The sequence below is a fragment of the Lygodium microphyllum genome, chromosome 15, assembly GCF_053477565.2.
Source record: "Lygodium microphyllum isolate KBCC chromosome 15, Lygodium_microphyllum_v1.1.10, whole genome shotgun sequence".
NCBI classification, from domain to species: domain Eukaryota; kingdom Viridiplantae; phylum Streptophyta; class Polypodiopsida; order Schizaeales; family Lygodiaceae; genus Lygodium; species Lygodium microphyllum.
This window is the reverse complement of record NC_141149.1, coordinates 129,727,437-129,754,952: the sequence shown is the minus strand read 5'-3', so window position 1 is coordinate 129,754,952 and position 27,516 is coordinate 129,727,437. Positions and strand designations below refer to the sequence as shown.

The window sequence follows — 27,516 nt, the reverse complement described above, 5'->3', positions numbered from 1 at the left end:
CAACCTACCCCACCCCAACAAGGATGTTGATCATGAAATTAAACTAGAGATAGAGAGAGTGAAGTTTGGGCTTTGGAATGTTTCAATGAATCTCACACACTACAAGAAATACTTAGAGACATTACAAAATGTCTATTTTAGAAGCCTTTAAACTCAAGGAATAACTCAGATAGGTGATTGATATATCCAAGTAACTCACATTGGGATACACCTATTCTCTTATAGAAGAAGAAAGATGGATCCCTCAAACTTTGTATCAATCTTAGAGGTCAAATCTAGGTCAAGAACAAGTACCCTGATTCACAAATTTATGAACTATTGGATTGACTACATGGTGCCAAATTCTTCTCTAAGATTTCATGATACTATTACATCAAGATTAAGGAACGAGACTTTCTAAAAATAGTGTTTATTACACATTAACCCCATTCACGAGTCTTTGGTCATGCCATTTGAATCAACCAAGACACCATAAACTTTCAATTGTTTAATGAGAAATATATTTTATCCTTACTTTGATGACTTTGTGATAGTATTCTTTGATGATATCCTTGCATACTCTAAGCCTCTTAAAGGTCATGAAGTCTAATCGAAGATTGTGCTTGAAACTCTCTAACAAAATTACCTCTATGCCAAGAACAACAAATGTATCTTTTACACCAATCAAACCAAATACTTGGGGTACATCATTTTCATAGAATGAATCTCAATCGATCCTACCAAAATGAAGGATATTCTTGAGACTAGCCAATCCCAAAGATGGTCAAGGAAGTCCAAACATTTTTGGGCTTACTTGCTCCCACCAAAATGAAGGATATCCTTCATTGGCCAATTCCCAATATAATCAAGAAAGTCCAAGCATTTTTGGGTTGATAGGATGGCGTCGAATCTACTTTCTCATAGTAGCACCATTGACTAATCTTTCAAAGGACTATGCGTAGATTGTTTGGCTAGTAGAACACCAATAGAGCTTCAGCAAAGTTAATGAATGTGCCACAACAACTCCTACACTAAACTTCACACAAGAATAAGATAGTAATAACTGATGCAAGTGGGCTTACAATTATAGGAGTCCTAGTGCAAAGTCAAACCAATTGAGAGAGCCTCCACTTAGAAGGTTATGTTGATTTTTGAGAAGTGTCTAATATCATTGTTTTGGGAAGCACAAATCAAAGTGGAAAATAGGGCATTGAATGGATTGATGATCAAGAGAACTTGATCATCAAAAGAAAGTTGACCGTGCAAGTTGGTGAGAAGTGTCATTTACAAGGAAAACTAGGCAACACTTGATAAGACAAGAAGCGAAGATGGAAAATAGATCGTAGGTGAAGAAAGTGGCTTTCCATGGACCTGAAGAACACGATTATCATTTTGGAAGAAGGTGGAAGCTCGTGAATGTTAGAAGTAGGAGGTTCATGAGAAGGTTGCTTGTTATTGGAGACTGAGAGATCAATGACCTTTTGCTCATTATGAGAGCCCATGATATATTTAAATGTATGAAGAAAAAAAACTTGTCCGAATTTCCCAACTCCTCCGCATTGTGAAACAAGAAGCCTTTATAGTTCCGTGTCCTTCAATAAAAGAAGTTGGTTTTTACTTGTAGGAGAGATGTGTATAATGGGGGTTGCTATTGGAAAATTGTCATGTGTTATGTTTAGATGCATATGTGCTCCCTCATCTTACATGATGGTTTTTTTTGCACTTCAAATGTTTTAAAACTAGACTCTTGGAAGAATGGTGAGGCATAATATGATCTAAGGTGAATATCAAGGTCCACGAGAAATACAATCTTGTGTAATGCTTTTAGATAAAGCTTATGCCTTTGCTGCATTTATACAAAAACAAGAAAATTGTTTATCCAATCAATTATTCTAATATCGTTTTTAAAAATAATTTGCTACATTAATTAAGAAAAGATAAATCTAATGAAACATGCCCATGCCAAGCAATTGCTTAGGGGATATTGTTGTTGGCAATCACTAAGGGTCCTATCCCAAATGATGCCATCTGGAATCTGTAGGATTCACATATTTTGCTAATTGGGTGGCTCGTGAGTCTACACCATAATGGAATGCCTTAGCTTCAACCCACAAAGATCCACCTAAGGTTGTTATGACTCCTTGGTCTCTAACAACCAGTCAAGAAAGGTCACATTTGTAAATCCATCAAGATTGAGAGAAAACTCACCACACTTGATTCAAAGAGAGTGAGAGATGAGAGGAAGCTTAGCATTGACCCCTTAGCCCTTGTATAATCTCACTCTAGCCCACTAAAACAGTGTTAGTTGAGTTTTAAGACTTGATCCTAGGTAGTGAGCATTCAATCATATTCTTTTTAATTCTTTTAGGAAAGGACTTGACTAATCATGTCCACCCAATCATCGAGTACTCCTATCGAGGAAGTACTCACATGCTTTCCACTCATGCAACTAATCATTTTCAATTTTAAAAACAATACATGCTATGCAAGCTACTATGATACATTCACAATCAACTTTCTCAATTAATCCTTAGAATGGGATTCCTTACACATATTTATTAGGTGTAATATACAAAAACAAGTACTATAAAATCTTCAAGATAAGTTTTCTTTGATATTCTTGGATATTTAAAATCTCAAAATCATACTCACAAAGAGCCATATATACAAAAGGAAACCATCTTGCCCTTACCTAGCTCAAGCTTTTTGATACCCACTGCATCATGCTTAAAGTGGATTTCTTCATTGTCATAGGATTGGATGTGAGAATTACCCTTGGGACAAAAGCTTCGATGGTTCTTGCTCCAACATCGGGGGAACCTTCCAATACATGGCTCCTACCTAGACATGGATAAGAATGTACTCTGTAATTTTACTAGCTTGAGTTGAAGGAACCTTGACAAGGCATGTAGGGAGGTGTGATGCCCACTATTCCAATAGGAAGTGCAAACTTTGGTAGCTTATTCTTTATTTTTGAAAGTCACAAACAATTTTCGATGCAATGTTAGCAATCATTCATTTCTAAACATAGTGATAGAATATCATTAGCCAATACTTCTTCTCCAAACAATTTTTTTTAAAACTAAAATAATTGTGTACTTAATTAAATTACTATTTTCATCTAAAAATGTGTCTAGTTATGAATGTGCTAATTATTTCTCATGTAACTCCTCAATCGTTTAGCAGCTATTATAATGTTGTCAAAATAATGCATGTGTATACCAATTTTCTCTAATAAACTTCACAATATGATCTACATCCAACAATATGATCTAATAGACTTCACAATATGATCTCCATCTAACAATACAAGTTGATTGAATGGCAACTTTTTCCAATCCTTTGATAGTAAATTAAGAGAGTCAACTACACGAGTAACCAAAGTAAACTCTAAGTATTTGCCCATGTATTCACCTACACCCTTATAATTGGAAGTATTATTTGATACAATAGTAATGACATTCTTTGGATCTCATGATTTTGTTATCAACTACATATAGTTGTTTCCTATGAAACATGCCATCTTTTCCTAAAGAGATCTATCAATTGGTTCCAAAGCATTTGTGCCTCTTGGATATATAGTGGCAACATTAGTCAATGGCTTGTATTGATTATGTATCCAATTGTCCAATGCAATGGTACCTCACGGGGTTCACTATATGTAAACCCTCTGTATCACGTGCATTTACTGTCTATTCAAAAATACCCTTACCTATGATTTTTTCCTAAATGAATCATATTTTTTTCTATTGAATCTATGAGTAACCCCTTTATATGGCACCCATTTGTATGTAAAAAAGTATTTTAAAAATACATTCTATTGAAGCCATGCTATATGCATACATTGTATGAGGAACCCCCCTTTTACAAATGATATTAAAAGGAATACCATTTGTCATAATAGGTTTTTCCACTAAATCACCATGTCCAAAGCTACTATGGCCATGTGCAAAAGTGTCTCTGTAGCCATATGATGAACCTCTAGCTCTAGATGAGCTACCATGGCCTCGATGAAGACACCATTCTAGTTTGCATTCTTTCCACTACTACATACATTGAGGCCCAACTTAATCTCTTCTATAAGTAATGAAGCAATCAAGTCTTCAAAATTAGGAATAGAGCCTCCTCTAACACAAAAATGGAGGTATCAAGGGACTTGTATACATGTCTCCAAGTTCGTTTAGAGTGACACATACCAAAGCATCATCATTAATCGGTGCATTTATTGAAGCAACATCTTCAATAACTTGTTTTATTTATGCCCACATAGTCATTCATGCTTCCATTTCCTTGCTATGCACCATGCAAATCTCTACTTTAGTTGTATGCGTCTTCACCTATAATGAGGTCCCATAGACCGCTCCCCAACCATATAAAAAATCTCCATATAATAGGACCATACACTTAGTTGCCCTTAGTTTTTCACCCACAATTTGTGTGATCTATGTGGTTTTCGACATTATGATGACTACAAATTCAGTAAGCCTAGCTATATGTAATGTGTCAAATCAATATCCAAGCATATGAATAAGTACGAGTATCAATCGATGAAAGCGACGACCATAAAGCATTCAAAATTTCCAAGGAAATGCATGTAAATTAAGCTCCACTACAATGGTTGCAATACAAGTGTCAAGCTACTATCACATGTATCCATACATCATGTCTATATGTCAAACATTGGCTATCTAGCAATAACTACTGAAAACAAAGCTCAAACAATCCTGGTACGACCCAAGAAGTATCAAAACATGGGTCTAAAATTTTCCAGTTTTCAAGCTATTTTTGTGTAGTCCTTCATGCCAAAAATGAAGTCCTTAGACAAGCTCAATTCACAATAATTTTTTCGAAAAAATTTGACACTTTTCCCCCTCTGAATGGGCACCCAAAAATGCTATAAAACCAACCATTAACTCACAAAACAACTGGATCAACCTTCTGCATTGTGAAAAGTCTAGCAGAGAATCAATTTGCCAAAAAAACTAATTCAATCTCATGACAGTGTGAACACAGTTATCCAAATATCTAGTTCACCTCTTCTCAGTGTTGATACTCAAATCTGAACCAGCTCAAATATCCACAACCAGTGCGGAAGGCGAGTTGACTTGAGGGTTTAATTAACCTTTGAATAGCCTTTTCTAAAAAGTCTTAAGCATTGATATTCATAGGTAACAGTGCCCCGGTAAACTACAAATTTGCAATAGGTATCTTATGTGGATTGACTGACACGATTCCAATTAGAACATGGTCGATTATTAGTCCATGAGATTCAGAGCATGAAGCTCTTATTTGAACCATTGAGCAACAACCATTTCACTATGTCTGAGTCAAAACCCTTGCTTCTTCTTGTCAAGCAAACCCTATGCTTTCCACAAGCAGGCCTTGTGATATTCCTTCACAAGTAGGCCCCTTGATTAAGCTAGGCTTGAGCTTAAGAAACCCCCTAACTTTGGGTCATTGATATATGAGCCAATCCAAAACTGAAAATTGATTGAACCTTGCTGCCATGCATCCTTGTGTAGCCTTCCATGGCTCTTGGAATGGATTCAAGATGAGCTCAATAGCTCCCGAATCTGAGCCACAATAGCTTTTGAATCCATGTACCTATTTTAGGTGGATTGGTCTAAGCTTAGTACCTAATTTAATGGCAGACAACAAGCTCTCAATTCGATGTAGACCTCAATTTATCATGCTCCTTGATATAAGCTTTCGATATTGCACTCCCAGTCCAAAACCAATTGAAAAGAAAAGAATAGGATGTGCAATGGCACAAGATATAGAGGCTCAATAGTTTTTACTCTTGTTCATCTTCATTCTTCTCCTTCTCTCATTGTCACAATTGATATACACAAAGTATCCTCTAAAGTGATAAATATCTTTTGACCTTTAAGTCACTTCACACATAGCCTCTATTTTATTTATGTATACATAGCCTATGACTTAGCCTACGTCTTATTTCTCAACGAGACGAAGGGGACTTTTATCTCCAACCAACCATCCCAATGATTCTATGTCATTGCTACAAATTATGATGAGCCTTCTTGTTATGTTGATATTATGATTAAGGATTATAGTCACAAGTAGAAGAAGGCTATGCAATTAGAGATGGATTCTTTGGTGAAAAATGTTAGTTGGGAGTTAGTTCCTTTGCCTAAGGGAAAATGCCATGCAAGTGGTTTCACAAGCTAAAGGTATCTCCATATAATACATTGTCTAAGTACAAGGCAAGATTGGTGACCACGGGATTCATGTAAGGGACAGATGAGATATTCTCACTAGTAGTCAAGATGGCAACCCTTCATATGGTACTTACACTGCTTGCCAAAAAGACATGGAGCTTATTCAGATGGATATAAAAATAGCTTTCTTGCATGGCGATTTGCATGAGGACATTTATATGTAACAACTTGAAGGGTTTTTAATGAAAGACAATGAATAGTTAGTCTGTAAGCTACATAAGCACTTATATGGTTTGAAAAAGACTTCTAAGGAATGGTATCACAAGTTTAATGCCTTTATACATTCTCAAGGGTACACTAGAAGTGAGATTGATTATTGCCTATACACTAGGAAGGCTATGGATAATAGCTTTATGATTTTGATTCTCTAAGTGGGTGACATATTGATGGTTGGGGAGTTAGTCATGGATATGGATACACTAAAGAAAAGGATACATGAAACCTTTGACATGAACCACTTAGAAAATGCTAGTCACATTCATGGCATGTGCATTATGTGCGATAAAGACAACAAGATACTCTATTTATCTCAAAATAAATACATTGAGAATATTTAACTACTGAGTCCTTTGTATACTACAAAGTGTTGATGGGGCATTGGCTAGTTTTTTCACTTTCTTGGGTGAAAGTCCCTTGTAAGGACACATTGTATAGTCATATATAATTGCAAATAACAAAGAATAAGATACCATTCATTGTATAATCGTACATAAGTGAAGATAACAAAGAATAATGTACCATTCATTGTATCCATTAAACTATCTTATATTCTTTTCTCTCTCTCTCAACCCACTTGTGCTCCATAGCTTTGACCTCACATCCCACCATTGCTCCTCTCAAAAACTTCAAGACCAACTCTGCCATTGCTACAATCTACAATAAGACATCCCAACTTACAGGTACATGAGGTTTCCTATATTGGCACACCCATAGAAAATTTTGCATTAACTTCTCTACCTTTATCCAAGAATTCTTATTGAAATATAGAAGGAACATCATTGGGAGAGATTTGAGGTCTTGAAAATGCCTTGTAAGAGATCCTAAAGAGAGAAAATAGTTTAGAAATTTTAAAAATTTGGTCTTTTTTAATGTTTATATTTTGATAAATAAACACATCTGAAATTGTTAAAAGGTCATTATCATAATATTCTCTTGACTTGCATCAAACCTAGAAATGTAGGCCATCATAAATATGATGATGATTGATTTCATAAGGATCCTATCTTATCTTGATAGAAGTGAAAAATGAATATTTAATTTGAATTTTTTAAACATCTCATTATCTCTCTCCATTCTTATTCTCTCTTTTATTGATCCAACAAGCAGCAGAATAGATATTTATTGAGGGATTTGCAAACTACAAGGTTGAATGGCATATGCTGGTGACACTCAAATGCATGTGCAATGTATCTAAAGGAGCAAAATCTAGATGTCCCTGCCTATATTGCATATCCTTAGCTGCACAACAAACTGAGCTCAAGCAACTAGAATAGATCCCCCTTCAAGGATAACAAAGTCCCATAATTCAAGCCAATTTTAGATCTTCCTTTAGCCAATGCTCATACATATACACTTCATGCACTCTACAGAATAATTAAAAAGCTTGTTCATCTTTATATAGGGTCTATTTGAAAGCTAAAATCCTTATCGGCTAGATAAGGTGCTTAACAGAGATAGGATTATTCACACTATTTGCACCCAATTTTTCAGGCTTTTGAAATTGATGGTTGGATAGCAAGTATTTATTTAATGCTTCTTGACACAATACACTAGTAGCAGCCTTGGAAAAGGCATTGGTCATTCTCCAGGCATTCATATCTTGGTTTGGAGGTCCACTTTGAGTGGTTTTGCTCAATCATTGAATGTATGTTGCAAATAGGATGCCACCATACACACATGGATAGAATATACCTAACAGTTTGAAGATTATTTGAGCTCATGTTAATGTCCATTGATGCCCAGATGATGCTTGGTTGTTTTAGGGTGCTATTTGAGATGCTTTAAGCATGGGCTACTCAATTTAGAAGTTTTTTATTGTTGGTATAACCACTCCTTTGGCTTATTATTGATAGAGTGAATGCCCTTCTTCACATCTACATATTGAACATGCAATTAGTGATGCTCATATGGACATATTCTGACTCTAAGATTTTATGGAAAATGTTTGAGATGTTGTGAGATGCTACTAAGCTATGAATGCCTATGTTATTATAGGCTTTTTTGCTATTGGTTCTTACAAACTACTTGTCTATCATTGATAGTGAAAGGGTTCACTCCATATGGACATGAGTTTTATGTATTTCTGATGCTCTTGTGGACATGTTTTTTACGTTGGGATATTGTGGTGATGTCTTGAGATCTTTTTGAGCTAATTTGGGCCTATGTTGAGATTAGCTTAACTACCATTTTATTGATGTAATACATTTTATAGCTAGCACTCATCTGGAAAGGCTATCCATGAACTATTTGATACAAATTGAATACTTCTAGTGAATGTATTGAATCTTTGGGTGTCATGTACATGTATGGAGATGTCTATGGGATGTTTGAAGATGTAGATCTAAACTAAATTTTCTATCTTGGAGCTTGGTTACACTACAATTGGTTGTCGTAAATACACTTGGTTTATGTCTTGAGTAGTTGATGATATTTGCAACTATAGCTAGTAAACTATAACAGGTCTTGAGAGATTGTTTATAGACACTTTGTTGCCTAACTAAAAAGACATTGCATTGTCTTGAGCTAGTTGCATTATGGCTAATGCAATAGGAACTTATAATATTACTCAGATTGTAGGGGAGAAGCTTGATCATAAGAACTTTTCTCTATAGAAGTTTAGAATGCAAAACTTCCTAATTAGAATATGTTATTGGGATCTATGTACAAGAGATGAAGCTAAACCAAAGTTACCAGATAGACATTTGACTCCTGAGTAGCAAAGATCTCATAAGTAGTGGATGGAAAGAGCCAATAAAGTTCTACATTGGTTCTCCTTATGCATATAAGATGTTACGGCCATGTAGATCACTAACTGACTCCAAAGGATGCATGGGAGATTTTTATGAAAAGCTATAGCAATGTCACTCGCATGGAAAATTCAAGTGAAACAGTAGTTCAATAACATGTCAAGGAATGACGGAAGTATATATGCTTATACCACAAAAATTAAAACCATTGCAGATCAACTTGCTTGTATTGGATCAAAGATCGAGGATGATGACATGATTACAATTACTTTGAATGGCTTGGGTAAGGAATACAAAGCCTTTAACACATCGATTTCTGTGTACAACCAGACCCTCCTAATTGGGATGAGTTATTTGTATTGCTTCTACGTGAAGAAGTCAAACTTTGTTTGAATATAGATTCGAGTACCTCTAAGAGTAGAGATATCGTCTTTTACTCTAGTTAGAGAGCTAGAGGTGGCAGGGCTCATAGAGCCTCTCAAGGTGGTGGTGACACCTGAAATGCTTATGGATAGCAACAACAAAATGCCTAGCAAAATCAAAATGCACAAGGTCAAAGAGGTCAGGATCCTTTCGAGGTAGGGGGAGATCGCCTAGAGGCAGAGGTGGTCCTTTGGCAGTCTCATGATCAGTCGAATAGAGACAAACACTCATTATTATGGCAAGTGTAGACATATAGCAAAACATTGTCATAAAAAGCAAGCTGACATGAAAGCAAAAGGAAGACATCATAGTGACTATGCATCCTCTAGTAATGCTATTGATGATTAGTCAGATAAGCTATTTGCAATGACACATGGATTAAAGGGTATGCCTAAGCAAGGCAATGGTGATAACCGTGCATGGAGAGTGGTTTGATGAGATGATTGCAAGCTCCCATGGCTATGTATATAATTGTGATAATACGTAGCATTACTGCTAGTCATGCATGATGGAAAGAAAAAGAGTATATATGATGTGTTTCATGCAAACATCTGTCACTAGAAATTTATTGTCTGTTGGACAAATAGCAAAGGAGAATCTACAAGTCATATTTCATAGATATTGCTATTTTATTAAAGAGTATGGAAATGTCTACAAGCTAATTGCTAAAGGTAGAAGGGATGGCAGGATATTTACCTTGCATGCTACCATTCTTAAGTTAAAGGTAGCATTGTTTGCTCATGACACTAAAGTAGTTAGAGATGTGAAAATCTAGCATAAGCACATTGGACATAACATATAATGGCTAAAAACCATGCAATAGAATAAGACTATATTTGGTTTGCCAAAATTCAAGTATATAGAGTTAGGACATGTATGCTCGGCTTGCCAGTTTGGAAAGTAAGCAAGTTTTTTGTTTGTTGAACATGTCAGAAATAGTACTAGACCATTACAGTTGGTGTGCTTAGATGTTTAGAAATCTAGCATAAGCACATTGGACATAACATATAATGGCTAAAAACCATGCAATAGAAGAAGACTATATTTAGTTTGCCAAAATTCAAGTATATAGAGTTAGGACATGTATGTTCGGCTTGCCAGTTTGGAAAGTAAGCAAGTTTTTTGTTTGTAGAACATGTCAGAAATAGTACTAGACCATTACAATTGGTGTGCTTAGATGTTTAGGGTCTACCAATGCATGATGCATCCTTTAGTGGTGTAAGATATTATGTCTCGTTTCTTGATTATTTTAGTAGATATACCTGGCTATATAATTTGAAGCATAAGGATGAAGTGCTAGATGTTTTCAAGGATTTCAAGACACGTGATGAAAAAGAGTTTGGATGTTATATCTCATGCTTGAGATCTAATGGGGGCAGTGAGTATGTGTCTTTGTGAATTTGACATGTACTTGGTTGAGTATAGCATTACTTCAAAACTTATGGAGTGATAGCGTGCATTCCTTCAAAACTTATGGAAAACTATGGTGTTTGAATAAGGAGCTCCCATTTCAAATCACACTTTGATACTATTAGTTGTAAGTGAGTGTTACATTAAAGTTCTAACCTAGTGGCAAAAAATAGTGTCTCAGTAGTATGGAGTTCCTTTTTGAACTTGGGCCTTTATGGAGGAGGGACAAGGTCTTTAAAGCTCTTTCTAGCAATCCATAACTCATAAATTTTTATTAGCTTTATTACCCCTTTTTGTGTGGCTATTCCACCCCACATTGCAAGCATGCAAGGAGTTGTAGGGAAGTGGCTTATTGGTCATGAGAGACAAGATGGGGCATGAGGGAATGAAAGCTCCAATTGAGTTGCACAAAGCCCTTCTGAATCAATGTAAATAATATTGGTGCTATCAAAGTCTAGATATGTTGTACACATGGGATCTCTTGAGAAACACTTACGAGAAGACCTATTTGTCAATGACAAATTTAGGCATATCTATGTGTAGGTATTAGGAAGCAATATGACATAGAACCCTTACAAGGAGAAACCTGCATTGGTGGTGGTTCAAGAATTCAAGCTAGGTCCTTAGGCTATCCCTATTCAAGATATAAGTGTGTGGCAACCAAAACACAATGCACAAAACATGATACGAATATAACAAAACTGATATAAATGCATGGTAGTTGCAAACAATAGATGGAACATGATGCTAATTAAATAACTAAGCCTAGAATCCTTATGAAAAGATAACAATGGATGTATGCCTGTAATTTTAAGGTTGATGGAGAGGAACTTATGGTTGTATCAACCTACGGTCCCAATAGCTTAACTACAATACGAGCTAACAAGTGGAGATAGATAGGAAGCATGATTAAACAAAATTACGTATTGATGGCATGTGATTGAATTATGTGTAGTGAAGGTCATAGATCACATGCAAGGAGTGGACTACAAGGTGAGGCTCATGAACTTCATGCAACAATGTGATTGATTGATCCTAAAGAATATGCCCCCCTCCTTTGACAGACCATTTGTTAAGGAAGACTTGTAATACAACATGTCTAAACTCAAGAGGCCCAAATGGACTTCAAATTGGGACCTTTGAAGCCACATGAGATGCTCGTGAAGTTCATACGCAAGATGATCAACATGTGGGACCAAGAGCAAAGTCATTCAAAGGCTAGTCAAATTAGACCCAAAGTGTTGGACACAATGCAAGGCAAGGCAAGGCATTGGCAACATCTCACCAAATTTTAATCATACAAATGGTAAAAGCCTTTGACCCCCACACATCAAATCCTTACCACAGCTTACACCCAAATCAGTATGGATATGTGCTTGGTAAACACATTCATAATGCCAACTTGTACATTTTCCCCGTGAAACATATTGCCATTAGCATTTACCAATGAATAGGGATCTCTACAAGGCCTATAATAGAATTAGCTTTTGCCAAACTTCATGGAAAGTGTGTAGCAATAGGCTAGTGTTCAAACCCTTTGGATCGAGAAAGTCCATCAAGCAAAGTTGTCCAATGGCTCCTTTTTCTATGATTACTAATCCTCTTTTTAAAAAGTTGGACTGGTTTTCCCAAGCATTGCTATTAATATTCGACAACCCAAATTTGTTAGGAATTCGGTGCAAGTGAACTGAAGTTTTGAAGAGACAAAGGGGTTTTGCACCAGGCTTTGTTAGTGACTTTATATAAGTCATTTTCACATTTACACGCAACTTTTGAGCATAGTGTCAATCTTTTATAAAAGAAAAGTTGCTCCACTAAAATTTATCCAAAAGGGGTAAATTTCACACTTCAAGGCCTCGTTTGATGGCCTAAATGTCAATGGTCTCAAATATTCATTCCATTTTATATTCTTCTTGATTAGAAAGGAAGCGATGATGACTAGGAACCTTTCCATTGAATACGCAATGATGAATTAGTGTACACGCAGATGTAGAGGCCCTGTTTGTCATTGTTTAGCTCTGTAGCATGGGGTAGGGAAAGCAACTAGTCTCCAAACTAAAAAACAAGTGACTCCTATGGTTTTTAATTAGTAGATAGGTGGGTGAATATTTGATTGATCAACGGTAACGAGTTTAGAAAATTAGGTGTGAGCTCCAACATAACTAAGGCGAAGAAGAGCTCGCTTGATTTGCTGGATTTAACTCAAGCTAGCAAGAGCTCACTTGATTTGCTGGATTGTCCATTTCTATCTTTTACTCTCCTCTTTGCATCTCCAAGAGTCTCAATCTCATGCACCTTCAAACCTCTTCCCATGTCATAATAGCTTCACAAACACCCATGTCTCTCATCAAAGAACTGCAACTAGCTTTTCTTTGTGTCTTTGCCTTTTCTTTTTCTTTTGGGTTTTCTTCTTTTTTGGTATGTGTACACGTGCCATACAAGCGAATAAAATAATCAAAGGCTAACCCAACACGATTACAGGAGCAAGCATGGCTTTAGGTCATGAGGACAACAGCGGACAGCATTTGGACTTCTCATTCTTTTACTCCTTATGCTTTAAGTCTTTAAAATGAATGTGACTACCTTGTACCATTGTATTCACATCTTAAACCCTTAACCCAGACAGCTCACTCCTAATGTCCCAAGGTCAAGCTCATATGCAGACATTTAAATGTCTGCAACACAGCTCAAAGTTGTGCCGAAGAACTGGTACGCATACATCTGTGCTCACGTTGATCACACATCATGCAGGGACTAAAAAATAGGCAACTATTGGAAGTAGTGAAATCAAAACGACTGCACAACAGACCCCCAATAATCACATTCCCTTGTGCTGTCTGTTACCTTGGCTACCTTAAAGATTTTTAACTGTACCAGATATCCTTTTATGGCATTTCAACAGATATTTCAGACTTGCTTTCGTTGTATAGTGACTCCGCATTTACTTTGGAAGAGAAATAAAGTACAGGATATACATTACATCAAAAAAGCCTGGTGATTTATAGGGGTCCTAGATCCCCTAAATCAAACAAGCCTCCCAACCCAGCTGCAGGTAGATGATTCTCATTCTGTGTCTCAAGCCAATTATCAAAGTCTGTTACAAGTGTAGATGCTGTCTGTATGCTCTGCAAACTTGTTCCTAGGGGGGTACTAGTGGCTCTGGGTAGGGCCCATTGCCTTGGTGAATCACTGCTCGTCAATGGAGAAACCCCTGGTGAAAACCTAGATGGTTGGTTGGCTGTCTGCAGGTTATTTTGTGTAGGCTGGGGAGATACATTATGCAACCAAGCATAATTAGTTGCAGCACTGTGTGACTGACCAATGGGAACATTTACTGTTGTAGATCTTGTTGCAGTAGTAATGCTACCTCTCATACGCCTCTGATTATGTTCTGTTGTGACTAAGCCTGCCAAATCCGATCCTTGCGCAGGAATAGCATCTGAAGTTACCCACCTCTGATCTCGGGTAACACCAGTGTTTGGAATAATCAACGGGTTATGATGATGGTGGGAAGCAGCAGGAACCATCCTAGCAGTATGAGAGGGCTGCCTCCTTAAAATTCCAGTTGAAGGCACAGCATTGGGGAGCTGATTGTACAATGGTATGCCCTCTGCTAATCCCAGGAATCCAGCACTAGCATGATCCTCCCTTGGAGCACTAACAGCACTGGATATCAAGTTCATGTGCCCTTGCTGAAGCTGCTGCAACTGGTGGAATTGGTTAGGTATTCTAACTTGTCGAAGTTGAGAATCAAGTAAAGTTGGGGAATCTTGACGAACAGACTGTTGGACTGAAATGGGCTGATGCAGACCCTGGCGTTCACTACGAGGATGACTTACAGTTCTGGCTCCATAAACAGGTTGACTGACAGCTGGGCGAGACTGCAATTGCTGTGCTCTGTATCTGAGATCCCGTATATCAGTGCCTTGCTGGGAGTTCACCTAGACATTCAGAACACATCCAAAAGATAAATGTCTCACATTTGACATGCATGCACAAAAAGAGGGTGTGGCAACACACTGCAAATCTAATAAACTGTAGTACATCATAGTGAAAGAACAGTTAATTTTCCATCTCAGATTTTTCACAAATATATAGCTGCTTTAAGTAGTAATGTAACATTAAGGGCAGTTTCTATATGCCTTAACAAGACAAAGCTTAATACAAGAAGAAAGCTAGTGTTATTTGACTGTAGCCTTTTGTGCAATGAGCAGAATGTAGATACTTGGTTTAATAGAAATGCAATCAAGTAATTAACAGTTGTCAAAAACTCACATATGGACAGGAAAATGCAACCGCATTTGACACTTCTTACGCTCTTCCCTTAACATGCAAGCATCCCATACTTGGAATTATTTTGTTGCCCAAATGCTTTTGAAGGGAGGATCGTTGTCTTAAATGCTGTGGTAGCATTCTTGCTACCAAACCTCTATTAACATGATTGTGTGACATGTCTTGAATGTTAAGACTCTAGATCGTACCTGCTGTGTATTTGATGGTAAGTCTGGAATTGATGAAGTGTCTTGCTGAAACTGCTGGTGAGCAGCATTAAGTAAGACTTGACCTTCGTGAATTCCTACAAAACTTGGTAGCTGGACTTGAAGTGGCCTTTGATTGATGATAGGTTGGCTGCCATGTGTGGCACTTGTGTAAGAAGAACCAGTTGGCTGTGCTGGGGAATTTGGCTGTGAGTTGGGGCGTGAACGAGCACGGAAGTTGGGGATGGAACCTTGTGCAGGTAAAGCTTGAATAGCTATTGGTGTCCTGCTTATCTCCCTGTTAGATTGCCGCTCTTGGGCACCATCTGGCATGATGGTGACATATCCAGGTATTTCAACAGGCATTGATTGTGATGCATAAGCTGCTGCATTGTTTTGATTAATATTCTCCCTGCTAGCCTGTGCCTATACAGCATACAGCATAAGCCTTTCAAAAAAATGTACAAAATGACAACTGCAGGAAAAAGCATTTCCAATATATTAAAAGGACTGTACATTTATGCTTGAGACGACATTGATCTCTCTCATATCAGGCTTTCGGTCTTCTGACTCTCTATTTTGCCTGCTTTCAACTTCCATTTGTTGTTCACTTTCATTTGTCAAATCAATCATATTTGGTCTGAATTTTTCAGTGCAAATCTCCCCCTCTTCTGCAGAGCTTTCTCCTGAATTGTTGAGAGATTTTGCATCTTTTCTCCATGGCTGAGATTGATCCAAAACCTCTTCACTAGCCAGTGTTTCCCACGTGCCGTCATCAGAGACCATCACATCAACAGCACTGTTTCCAGCTTCCTTTAAAATCTGCTACAAATAGGTGGCATTCAATCATAGTCGAATGTTGAGCACCTCTGAGAAGTGATCAGTTCTCAATTATGTTTAACTAATAAGAAACCTTTGTGATGTCTCGGAAAACCTTGCTTACCTTCAACATTTGAAGATCAAGTCGCAAATCAGGGAAGCTGACATGTCTATTGCAATATGGGCACCGCCATGATGGTCTTCTAGAATTTATCTCCATAAAACTATAGTAGTCGAAGCACTACACATAAAAAGAATGAACAAGCCACTTGGACTCCAAACCTTCCCACATAGATGTTGGATAGGTTATAAAGAAACCAAAAGAGCAACTAACAGCATTCACAAGTTTTATAATATACCTGATGATGCTTGCATGAAGATCCTTTGACAGGGGATGTGATGCGTTTGTGACTAAAAACACCAGATAATAATACATGAATGAGTCTCTCTAACAAAGAGATGCGAAATAACAGAATTAACTATAGTTGCCAACATCATATGCATTGTCAGCAAGGGTCCTGCTACCAATCCAAATAGTAAAAAATGCCTAATGAAACAAAGTTTTAGAAAAACTGAAGTAAAAATGTAACTAGCTGCAGCTGAAACATTGCTACAATGCATATAGTTGCACCTGCTATACACCCTATTGATAGCATTAACCTACAGTGTCTTGGCTCACACCGAGTGTGACGCTCCACCCCACCTTACAAGCCCTCTATTAGAACTGTTTGACCAACAACTGATGTGAATCACTGGAGGATTTCTGAATAACTTACATGATTATGACAGATTCTAAGTTATACCGTTGAGAGTGTTGCAAAATGGTATCCGGTTAAGATACATGACCAGAAGGAAACTGATTTTAGAATTATTTAATTTCTTCACTGAAGTGTACTTTCAAGAAACTCAAATGAAATCCTTTCAGTGGTCGAAGCTAACCTTATGGGACAATGAAGTGATACACGTGAAGGACCCTCAATCAGTTCATCATCTGCATGAATCACAAGATAACCTGATAAACGAGGTGTACTCACGAAGGTATAAATCTATCATAGCTGATCTAGGTCAAAGAGCACAAAGCAGTGGCCTGCTTCTCTGAGCTTATCAGACTGAGCATTAAACATTTTTTATCCTCAAGATATGCACCCAGGTGCACAAACTGTTTAATACAAAATGTTTCTAAGCATGGAATTTATATTGCATGTATCTTAAATAGCAGAAGGAACCACCTTTCCTCCCCCTCCTGCAAAAAAAGTACAAGCAAGCAACAAAGAACAGCTTCAACTATTTCCTGTCAATGAAGAGCTTGTGGCATCCAAAAGCTGCAATACCTAAAACAAAAGAGGCTGCTCTTTTGTTTTGTCTTCTGAAGCTCTATCCATTGAAATTATCATCAAGAAAAACAATGCAAAACTTGCATAATTTATTGGGTTCTGCTCCTCATGTGAGTACTAATCATATCTAGTTGGGCATACAGTCCTAAGGTGTCAATTGGATCACCTATCTCCAGCTCTATTGTTGTCTTACCAAAAAGGTTATTGAACGACAGTGGGAACTTCTTGATAATCAACTTTATTGAGCCACATTATCAGGCGACCTGATTCGGACCTATCTAGAACTTATCTACTACTGCATTTTCCTGACCTACCAGCCATCCAGCTGCTGATGTCATCAACTACAGTCATATGACCTGCTGCTAAGATCATTCACCTCATCTACATTAACATTTTCTGCTGCCAGACCTGTGTTTTGCTGCCACTTGTCAGCTGGACATCCCTCAGACCCTAGAGGACTACTGCTGCTGCAGTTCATCCTTTAGGACACGTGGAAGTTTGAGTGATTGATCTGTCAACCCACGCATATTAGATTTCACACTTTGCCATGTCTTTCCTTAGCTCCTAATGCAACCACAGTTAGATCACTTTCTCCCCCTTGCCATGTTTTTCCTTTGCAGAGCTGCTGATGGACACATGCCTCGATGGCCATACCCTTCAGTTAGTACCCTATAAGTCCCTTGGGTACACTAGACTACTATATCATTGGGCTAGTGTCACTTTACTTATTACTCTTAGCTCATTAGGCTAATTGTTGGGCCAATGGGGTAACCGTCCACTACTTATATTTAGGATTTTCATTTCTTCGTCACTACACATTCATTATTTAGATAGTTCATTTATTTTTAATCAGGGTTGTCTTTGTATATAGTATGGACCGATCCGTACAGTACAGTATGTATTAGTACAGTTTTGTACAAAAAATAGGGCATTTCTTCGGACACCCCCCCCATCCCCTTTTTTTCAAGAATCAACCTTCCACCCTCTCTCTCTCTCTCTCCACACACACACTTATTTGTATGATCATTTATGTATGATGTATCCAATCCCATCTGTTGGGCTCACACACACTTTATAGCTGATTAGCATCTTTAAACAGCCCCAAAACACGCTTAATTAATGAAAAATGCAAATTTGGTACGCGATTCAAGAGAGTTTCACTAGTCCCCCAAAACCCTACTTTTTTGGGGCACCCTTCAACATCTATAAATAGACATGTTGCCTAGCATTCAACCTCATCCTTTTGTGCATGTTTCTCACTCTAACGTGCAGATTTCAGTCATCAGCCACCTACCATGTGCTATCCAACCATCACCAATTGCAGCCCATCACTCCAACCCTAGGCAACCTGTTTTCAGCCATCACCTCTTGCTGTTTGGAGGTCTCCATCTATTGCCTCATCATAGCACTGTTCTCTCCCGAGGTTGCATTTCGAGTTCTCAAGTTCCCTCTGTCTACTATTCTTTACTGCTAGTTACCTTTCAAGTGGAAATCTTGGATCTTAGGGATCCTCTATCTCCTATGCATTGCATGATTTCATCATCTTTGTACTAGGGCGCTTGGGCAAGTGAACAATTTTCCCACAAGGGACATTGTCCAAGTGGCACTTGTTGCATGTAGTATTGCATCTCTTCGCTCCTCTTTCTCCGTCCCTTTTTGGGCCTGAAAGAGGGTGTTGAGAAACCATTTCTTCAGTTCATTTCTTTCACATTTCCTTCAGTTAGAGTTCCACTCTGACAGCCCCAAAAAGGGCTAGCGCCCTTAATCCGGGCACTTTATTAGTGGGCGCCCATATCAATGAGGCGCCACCCTAGACTAAGCATGCCTATTTACAAGCCACCTCTTCCCACATTCATCACTCATTGTTCATTCTTCACCTCTCTTCTTCTGTCATCAAACACCTCTCCACTGCCCCCATACCCCTTCCGGAAAACATCGAGGTGTGTTTTGGAGTCCATCCTCTGATGGTTTCATCCATATGCCTTGGCGACAGCTCACACACCCTAGCGGCCATCCCTATCAACTGGCATTAGTTTTCCTTCATCATCTAGGCACTCCTTGCTTCCGTTTCAACTTCTAGAGGCCTTCTCCCAGTCAAGCGTCACTTCCCACAGATGGCGCTTCTCCAACAGGCTCTACACCTTGCGTTTTGGGCCTCCAACCATCTAGCACCAGTCATCCTCAGTTGGCATCATCTTTTCCAGGCTCTGCACATTGTGTTTGATCATCTAGTGGCTTCTGCTCTGATTGGCGACCTCCTCTACAGCTCGCATCATCATCTGAGCTGCTGGAGTCTGCTTTTGGTATCCTAGCCCTCACTTCCATCATCTGGCGTTTGCGTTTTGCAGCACAGACTCTCCTCCTGGCATCAGAGGACTACTCTCTGCTCCCTCGATAACTGGTGATCACTCTCCTCCACTCAAGCGGCATCAGGGGATTGTGCTTCGCTCCCACAACAGCTGTCCTTCACCTTCAGCATACATCTTTGATATCCCTATTGTCGGAGAACTGCGTTTCACTCCCTTCACTGTGCAGATACCCTTCGGTGCTGCCGCCTGATTCAGACAGGACAATGTAGTTATCTTCTGAGCTTTGGCTCCACTGTATCAGCTTTTCTCATTATACCATGATTCAGTGCATCATCATCATGTTCTTCTGAGTTTCTTTTCTTTCTCAGTGTTTGTCATACACACTCTGTGTTTCACCCCTCAAACCCTACTGTCTCTCTAGTATGTCATTTTTTCTCGACAAGGGATAATAGACCGCTAAACTGCCAATGCAAACAGTGACAAAGCCTATGCATCCCGTGTATCCCATGCCTTTTATGCTGCTGATCTCTAGGGAACTAGCTTCTTCACCGCTAACATAATCCCAAAGATCCTTCGCAATCAGCACATTCTTCATCATGAAGGACCAATGTGAATAGTTGTTACCATCCAACCTATCCTCCTCAGATACGTAAGTAAATACATTACCTCCCTCATTTGCCATGATAAACAATACTGATCAGAGAGCAAAAGAGCAATGTCTCAAGCTGGACCAACCTGGAAATCTTAGAATTTCCAGAAATTACAGCAAGTACCTTGCTGTAATTAACAAATTTGAAGCACTCTCTGTAATGCACGCAATCCAAGGTGCAATAAATGCTTAGCAACACTGTAGATGCAAAAGCCCCAAAATTTATTGTCCCAAAATGCTCAAAATCAGTCTATTTCAAACTGAAGTAGTACTACATGTGCCAATGTCTGCTCAATACCCAAAAGCCCCAAAATTTTCTGACCCACTTGTAAAGTAATTTTTGGAGATACACACCTTGGGCAAAATCCCGTTGCTGTAACTCAAATTTTTGAATTAAAAAATGGTAAATGCCTCCTTTACCCCAAAGGCTAGCTGACTCAGGCTTGGGGGACCCCTGCAACAGCTGGAGGCTGACAAGTTGCAGTGGGCGGAGCTGGCATCAGTAGGGCGGCATCAGCTGGTAGTCCAAGCGCTGCTCAAGCGGGACTTACAGGGAGCAAGCGGGTACAGGTCACAACTGGCATGCAAGTCACAAGTGGCATGGACTAGAGCAGGCGGGAGCAAGTCATAGCTGGTGGGTGTTGCAGGCGGCGCCCAGGCGCAGGGGGTGGGACAGCTGGCAAGGGCAGCAGGTCGAGGCTAGGGGGGCTGCGCTGGTGGCAGCGAGCGTTCCCTCTGGTGATGGGTGGCTGTGTGACGACTCCTCTCATGGCAGCAGGCCTGCCTACAGGCTCACTGAGATGTTGGGCCTGCCTACAGGCTACACTGAGCTGTTGGTGGAGCTACTAGCTTCTAGCGGGCTTCTTTTGCAAGCAACAGAAGTTGTGCGCACACTGGACAAATGCCAAGGGAATCAGCTGGCCACAGGCTGAGCTGAGCTGAGCTGAGGGCCAGCTCTGATACCAAATGTGAGAGCAGGAAGAGATCCAAGCTCAGCTGAGAGTGGAGTAGATAGTGTAGAGAGTGAGAGCACAACACCCAATACAATAATATGAAGTGTAAGGTGCAAGTACAAAGTACAACCCTTAAACCTTAGGGTTATAAGAGGGTGTTCACACCCGAAGTGTGTGAAACACGATAAGTGCCTAAAACTATGAACATAGGCACACAAAATAAAGGGAATAAATCTGGGGGAAAAACCTCTCGTACGGAGAGTAAAAAGTGCCCCAGTGTCCTATTGAAGATCACCCACACTCCTCTGTGATGTAGGCGCGAGTCCTTTAACAGTTTCACAATTCCAGCTTCCTCATCACCATCCTGACACATGGAGGCTGCAAATCAAGTCATCCAAATGCAATGTCATTAGACCAGGCTGCCAGTTGCTGCATTTCCAGGTTTCTAGAACTTTTCATCATCAACCAAATCTACGTTCTTGTCTACAATAGGTCATTTTGCAGTTTCAGCACACTTTTCTTTGTCAGTAACTACTCTGACTGGTGAGAGTAAGGGATAAAAGGGTACTCATGGTCAACCAGCCCCAACAATCAAGAGTTTCAACCAACCCAGACAATCAAGAAGTTCAGCACTACAAAAACACAGTTCACAAACACACAAGCAGTAGAAAAACACAAGGATGGAAACAGCAGTGAAGTGTAAAAAAGTCAGGTCATCAAAAACACAGTTTTCCAGAGTCATGAGCAATTTGCCAGCAAAGGCAAGATCCTGGAAAGGTGAACCAGCATGGCCAAAAGTGTGGCAGCCCAGATGAAGGAGTCCTAGCCTTCAATGATAGTGGCAGCACCGAAAAATGCAGCAAAGCATCCAGTAGTAAAGCAGGTCATCCAGCTGAGGAACAGGTCATTAAATACGCAGCACTCCCAAAAGCCGCAGAACACAGAACTTCAAGACCTGAAAACAGTGAATACCAGCAGTACAAAGCAACCAAAACCAGAAACACTAGTCTTCTGATATCATGTGAGAATGAGAAATGGAAGCAGAAGAATCATAACTGCTGAACATTAAGAAGAATGAACAGTGAAAACAAGAACTTGAGCAACAAACGAATGGGCAATGGAATCAATAACACAATTTATGAGATGTACCATACAAAAAAACAACACAGGTGAAAGGCATGTGGTGATGGTGTGACAACGGGCAGTACCTCCAATCTCCCTCTCTCCAAGTGGATGTGAGCCAATACAACAAGAGTGGGGGAATGGAGTATATTTTATATACACTCTAGGAAGAGAAACGAAACAAATGAGCCAGCCCTAAATGAGCTGCCCAACTGCCCATAAAGGCGCCCAATAACAAGCCTAATAAATAGCCTAACACCCATGAAATATTTTAGATAATAGGAGAAGCCATGAGCTCTTGTACACATGTATTAATCAACGTTGCTGGTGTTCATTTCTTTTATCCATGACAAGATATACCATCGATTCGTTGTAATCAAATCAATTATTCCCCTCCCTCTCCCCCTTACACACCTCTGCTTCCCTCTGCATCTCTCTATTCAATTCATTCCCTAAACACACCCCCCACCCCCCCAAAAAAAGCATCAGTCCAATTCGTTTTGGCAAGCACGAAATTTGAAATTGAAAATAAATTGAACATTGTTCTTGAAAAGGAAATAAAAAACCATTATTAGCAATAAGGAAACGCATCACAAGAGAATCTCTGCAATTCCTACAAAGCAATGAATGAGATATTTATCTGTAGAAACTTTACAATATAACATCATGGGCAAAAACTATGATAACCCCCAAGAATAAGCAAAAAAATAAAGCCTGTGGTGTTCTTGCATGCACCAAGGTGACAAATTATCAAAAAAGCTTTCCTTCCATGCAGAAGCCAGGATCGGTCTTTCTCAGATGAGGGGGGAGTTGCTTTTATGCATTTTACCAACTACAAGGATCTTTTTATGAGGAGAGGAAAAGATGTCAAGCATATGCAACCATATTCTCAGATTCAATCCTACCAGTTTGAGCTTTCATCCCAGCATGGTTGTAAATTTGCAAGTTTAAAGGCGAATTAACATTCGAAGATGTCGCAGTCAAAGCAATCGCAATCAGATATGGTCCTGTTAAAAACAGTCAACATTACTAAGGCACTCTTGCAGCCTACCAAGGCCATGTCTGCCTCCTACATCAGGGTAAAAAGGAGAGGCAAATAAATGTAACAATAAGCACCTCACGCTGCTGACCTGGAAAATCACCAACAATTTGCAGAAGATTTGTTCCAATCTTTAACATGCCCGTCACATTTGTTGGCATCTGTGGTCCCGTATCCTGGCTAACAGAAAGATGACTACATAAGATCACTCCGTGCAGAAAAGCAATAGTAAAGTACGGTCTTCATATGGAAGGTAAATGTGAAATGCCACTATAATCTAATTTTTAAACAAACATTATTCTGAACCATTGCACATCCAAAAATCCTTACGAGAGATGCTAAACTTCTTTTCTCCACACCCCTCCCATTGACCAAAAAACTGCCAAAAAACTAAAAAGGTCAACAAAAGACAGGGTTATGAAAGACAAACAGGCTCTTAAATAAAAAAAGATTGCAATATTTGTTCAAGTAACAGGATGCCATTGTAAAAACATCCAGATACTCCAGTCAAATCCTGGCCTACCAAAGTCCATTTACATCTGAAATTTAAGTGCCTTCCTTTCTACTGTACAGATAAGAAAGTCCACAAAGTATAATGACCATGTCTTGTCTACATAGTTGCCACAACTCTGACAATATAGAGAAATTTCAGAGAGAGCCCTCATCTTATTAAGAGGGCTTAACTGCTATTCTTATTGAATGCTGAATTCTGCCCAGATATATGAATAGGAATGTTGTCAAATCTCTACTCTCATCTAAGTCATATACTCCAATGAAACTGACCCTAGTCTTCAAATGCAACCCACCAGATGCATGCATCTGCACAACATTTAAGTTGTGACTTGAACTAGGAAAAAAACAAGAGCTTCAGAATTAATCAGTCCCCCCCAGCCTCCCCAAAAAAACTCACCCCCACCCCAACCCCAAAAAAAAACCAGGAAAATACATTGAGTTTTGTCGAGAATTTCAACTCTTGAAATTTGACGTCATTTTCTCTACTAACCAACACAGGTTAAACCTGAAAGTAAGAAAGTTACGAGGCTAGCACTAGGTTCAGCTGAAGCCTAAATAAATGTGCCAAAATCTAGGCTGGGTTATCACCCTGCAGACGAAAGGTTGGCCAGTCTATGACTAACTACTCAAAAAGGGCACAAAACCATAGAAATGTGAGATCCTCACCTTCTACAATCTACAGGTGAAGTTTCTATGACTCATGGTTCTATAGAATCCCTTTTGCACAACAGGGTCAACTTGCTGTCAGCAACCAACAGGCTCGTCAACCATCAACCATGTGGCTTGAGCTATGGTTTGAATCAAGCTCCCAGGGAATGGTACCATAAGTTTGATACCTTTATGTAGTCTCAAGGGCACACTAGAAGTCCATACATCATTCCTCCTCATCTCACCTTCTACTTCTTCACCTTTGCCATCTCCTTCATGTGTTACACTGGGCTGTTGCTGGCTTCTTTCGACCGGCAACTCTGAGAACCAACACAATCCACAGTAGGTCCCAACTATAGACTTACACAAACCCAAGCAATCTCAAGAATTACTCAGTGTCCCTTTCATCATCACTCCCTGACCCACTGCACCTTTAGATGTCGACTCTTCTATGAGCACTAAGGGTCCTTTCTCTATGCTTCCAACTTATCTTATTCCTCCTAGGGCATCTTGCCCTCTGATACGTGTTGGGATACAGCTTGCTAGTCTGATCAGAAATTAGTTTAGCGGGCAGCAAAGAGAAGAGAAACAAACATGGGGGGAGAGAGAAAAAAAGAAGGGGGTGGAAGACACTCACACCTGTCATGATTCACCTTCCAGCATAGCAACATGGAATGGCCAGTTTGAGGTCCTCTGTCCCCATTGCCCATCCCTATTCCCCGTTTCATGCTTATTCCATGTGACTATATAGCCACATGGAATGGCAAATCGTGGCATTTCCCATTCCTGTTCCCCATTCCCATTTTCCAATCCATGTTGCTATGCCTAAACTCCTGTTCACACAATTAACTGGCTCAAGCCTGTAAGCTATTTAGCCTAACCCTATGTTCAAATGTGTGCATAATTGGGTGTGCCCCTAAACCCATGCATTGATATCTTATACTGCATGGATGGTCACAGACTTCACAGTCTTTACTCATCATAGCACATTGATTGTTGTGACACCCTCATTAAGCTTGAATTCACCTACCTTGTCCTTGTTTAATTGTTGTCTCTAACCAGCACCTTAAGACAGAGTGCCTATAGCATCTAATGGCAGGGATAGGTCCCTCCAAAACCATTCACATATTTTCTCGAAGTCTGCAGAAAGGTCTCCTCTCCCAAACCCAAAGGGGCGAGGAGTTGTCACCAAATTGTGGCAAGCAAATAGCCTTTGACATGTGTGAAATGTGCTTGTTTCTTCTATCATCGGTGACAGGGAAAAATAAAAACAGTTGGCACTTCATCGATGCAAACCATAGGGTTGTGTGATAAGAACACTTTGAAATGAGTTGGTGAAAAAGTATCCCTTTAAACAGGATACTGGCATTATTTGTTGCAAACAAAACCAGTTAACTTGAAACTAGGACAAGCATTAGTAAAACAGAAGAATGAAATAACAGAGCACTTTCAGCTTGGTGAACCTAACACACTTACTTGACATGATTGGGATTGACTAGGCAAGCAGATGTATCTTGGTTATCCTTACGGATAACGAACAGCCGCTGCAGAATTTAAACCTGTTAGACTCTGATGGAATCAAGTTGACCAACACAAAACCAATCTATTAAATCTACATCATAAGCATAACCGTATTTAAGAAACTTAACGGTCCAAGCTTGGATCCATTTCTCACATGTTTCAAGAAAATTTAAAACATATCTACATCAACAAATTTTGAAGTCAAAACAACGTACTAGCTCCTCGGATGCAGAAGGTTTCTTCAACACATAAAAATCACACACCATGGCTTCATACCCTGTCTGATCCCACAAGACGTACAATTATGCAACTTCCAGCAGAAGAGCAAAACAGAACAAGCCATAGAAGAAACAGGACTACATTAGAAACTTAAGAACATTCGAACATGAATATACCTTCGCCTCCAGTGCAACTATAACACTTTGAAGATTCAATAGGGGATAGAACCTGTAAACGCATATGTGATATAGCAGTCATAAAAAGAGAACTGCCATTATCAAAACCTTACATTTAAGCACACCTTTATTTTCCCACTTACAAGTTGATACCATCTGGTTAGCGAAATCAAGAGGACAACTGCATCTACTCTCACAAGGTTGGAGCAACATAGAGATACAAAGCAACTGTCTTGTAATTTTCTTGCTAACTGTTATGATAATTCTGCATTCTGATATCATCATAAACTCTGGACCATAAGATCTTCTTTACTACCCCTATCTTCTATAACTATCTGTCCTCCCTCCCCTACCGATACATGCATGGATAGACATCCATGAAATCCTAAGGAAACAGCACATCCTGAATGCAGTATGATGCTATTAAACTTCCCTTGATTTCCGATAAATTTTGAGATATATAACTTCAGAAAAACATAGTATTATCAATAATCACTAGTAAAGCCAGTATAGGCCTTGATAATTTCAGATTTTCAGATTTTTCAGATTTATACTAAAAAGAAAAATGTAAACTCATCAAGCAAGAAAACACTTATGTCTTGACCTTCAAAGTTTTCCTATGTAGCTTCAGGAAAAATACTTTGAAGATAATCAGATATCACGTCAGAGAGTCAGTCTGGCTCCTCGTAATCATGGTAACCGTGAAACACATTTGTTTG

The 27,516-nt window shown here is 39.2% G+C and overlaps 1 protein-coding gene across 4 annotated transcripts in view; it reads right to left on the bottom strand.

The window, feature by feature from the left end:
- Nucleotides 1–13,943: 13,943 nt before the first annotated feature.
- LOC148025059 (uncharacterized) overlaps nucleotides 13,944–27,516 on the bottom strand; it is a 55,062-nt gene continuing 41,489 nt past the window's right edge. For 2 of the 4 annotated variants that reach the window (XM_087694761.1, XM_087694763.1), the window contains 12 exons: nucleotides 26,798–26,849; nucleotides 26,618–26,683; nucleotides 26,358–26,425; nucleotides 24,051–24,099; nucleotides 23,812–23,896; nucleotides 23,587–23,688; nucleotides 17,254–17,305; nucleotides 16,674–16,725; nucleotides 16,439–16,555; nucleotides 16,012–16,317; nucleotides 15,499–15,921; nucleotides 13,944–14,958 (listed from right to left, as the gene is read on the bottom strand). In XM_087694761.1, the coding sequence (XP_087550887.1) occupies nucleotides 14,017–14,958; nucleotides 15,499–15,921; nucleotides 16,012–16,317; nucleotides 16,439–16,555; nucleotides 16,674–16,725; nucleotides 17,254–17,305; nucleotides 23,587–23,688; nucleotides 23,812–23,896; nucleotides 24,051–24,099; nucleotides 26,358–26,425; nucleotides 26,618–26,683; nucleotides 26,798–26,849 (2,314 nt within the window). In that variant the 3' untranslated portion in view covers nucleotides 13,944–14,016. The remainder of the gene's footprint in view (nucleotides 14,959–15,498; nucleotides 15,922–16,011; nucleotides 16,318–16,438; nucleotides 16,556–16,673; nucleotides 16,726–17,253; nucleotides 17,306–23,586; nucleotides 23,689–23,811; nucleotides 23,897–24,050; nucleotides 24,100–26,357; nucleotides 26,426–26,617; nucleotides 26,684–26,797; nucleotides 26,850–27,516) is intronic. The other 2 variants (XM_087694762.1, XM_087694764.1) reach the window with 2 other exon arrangements.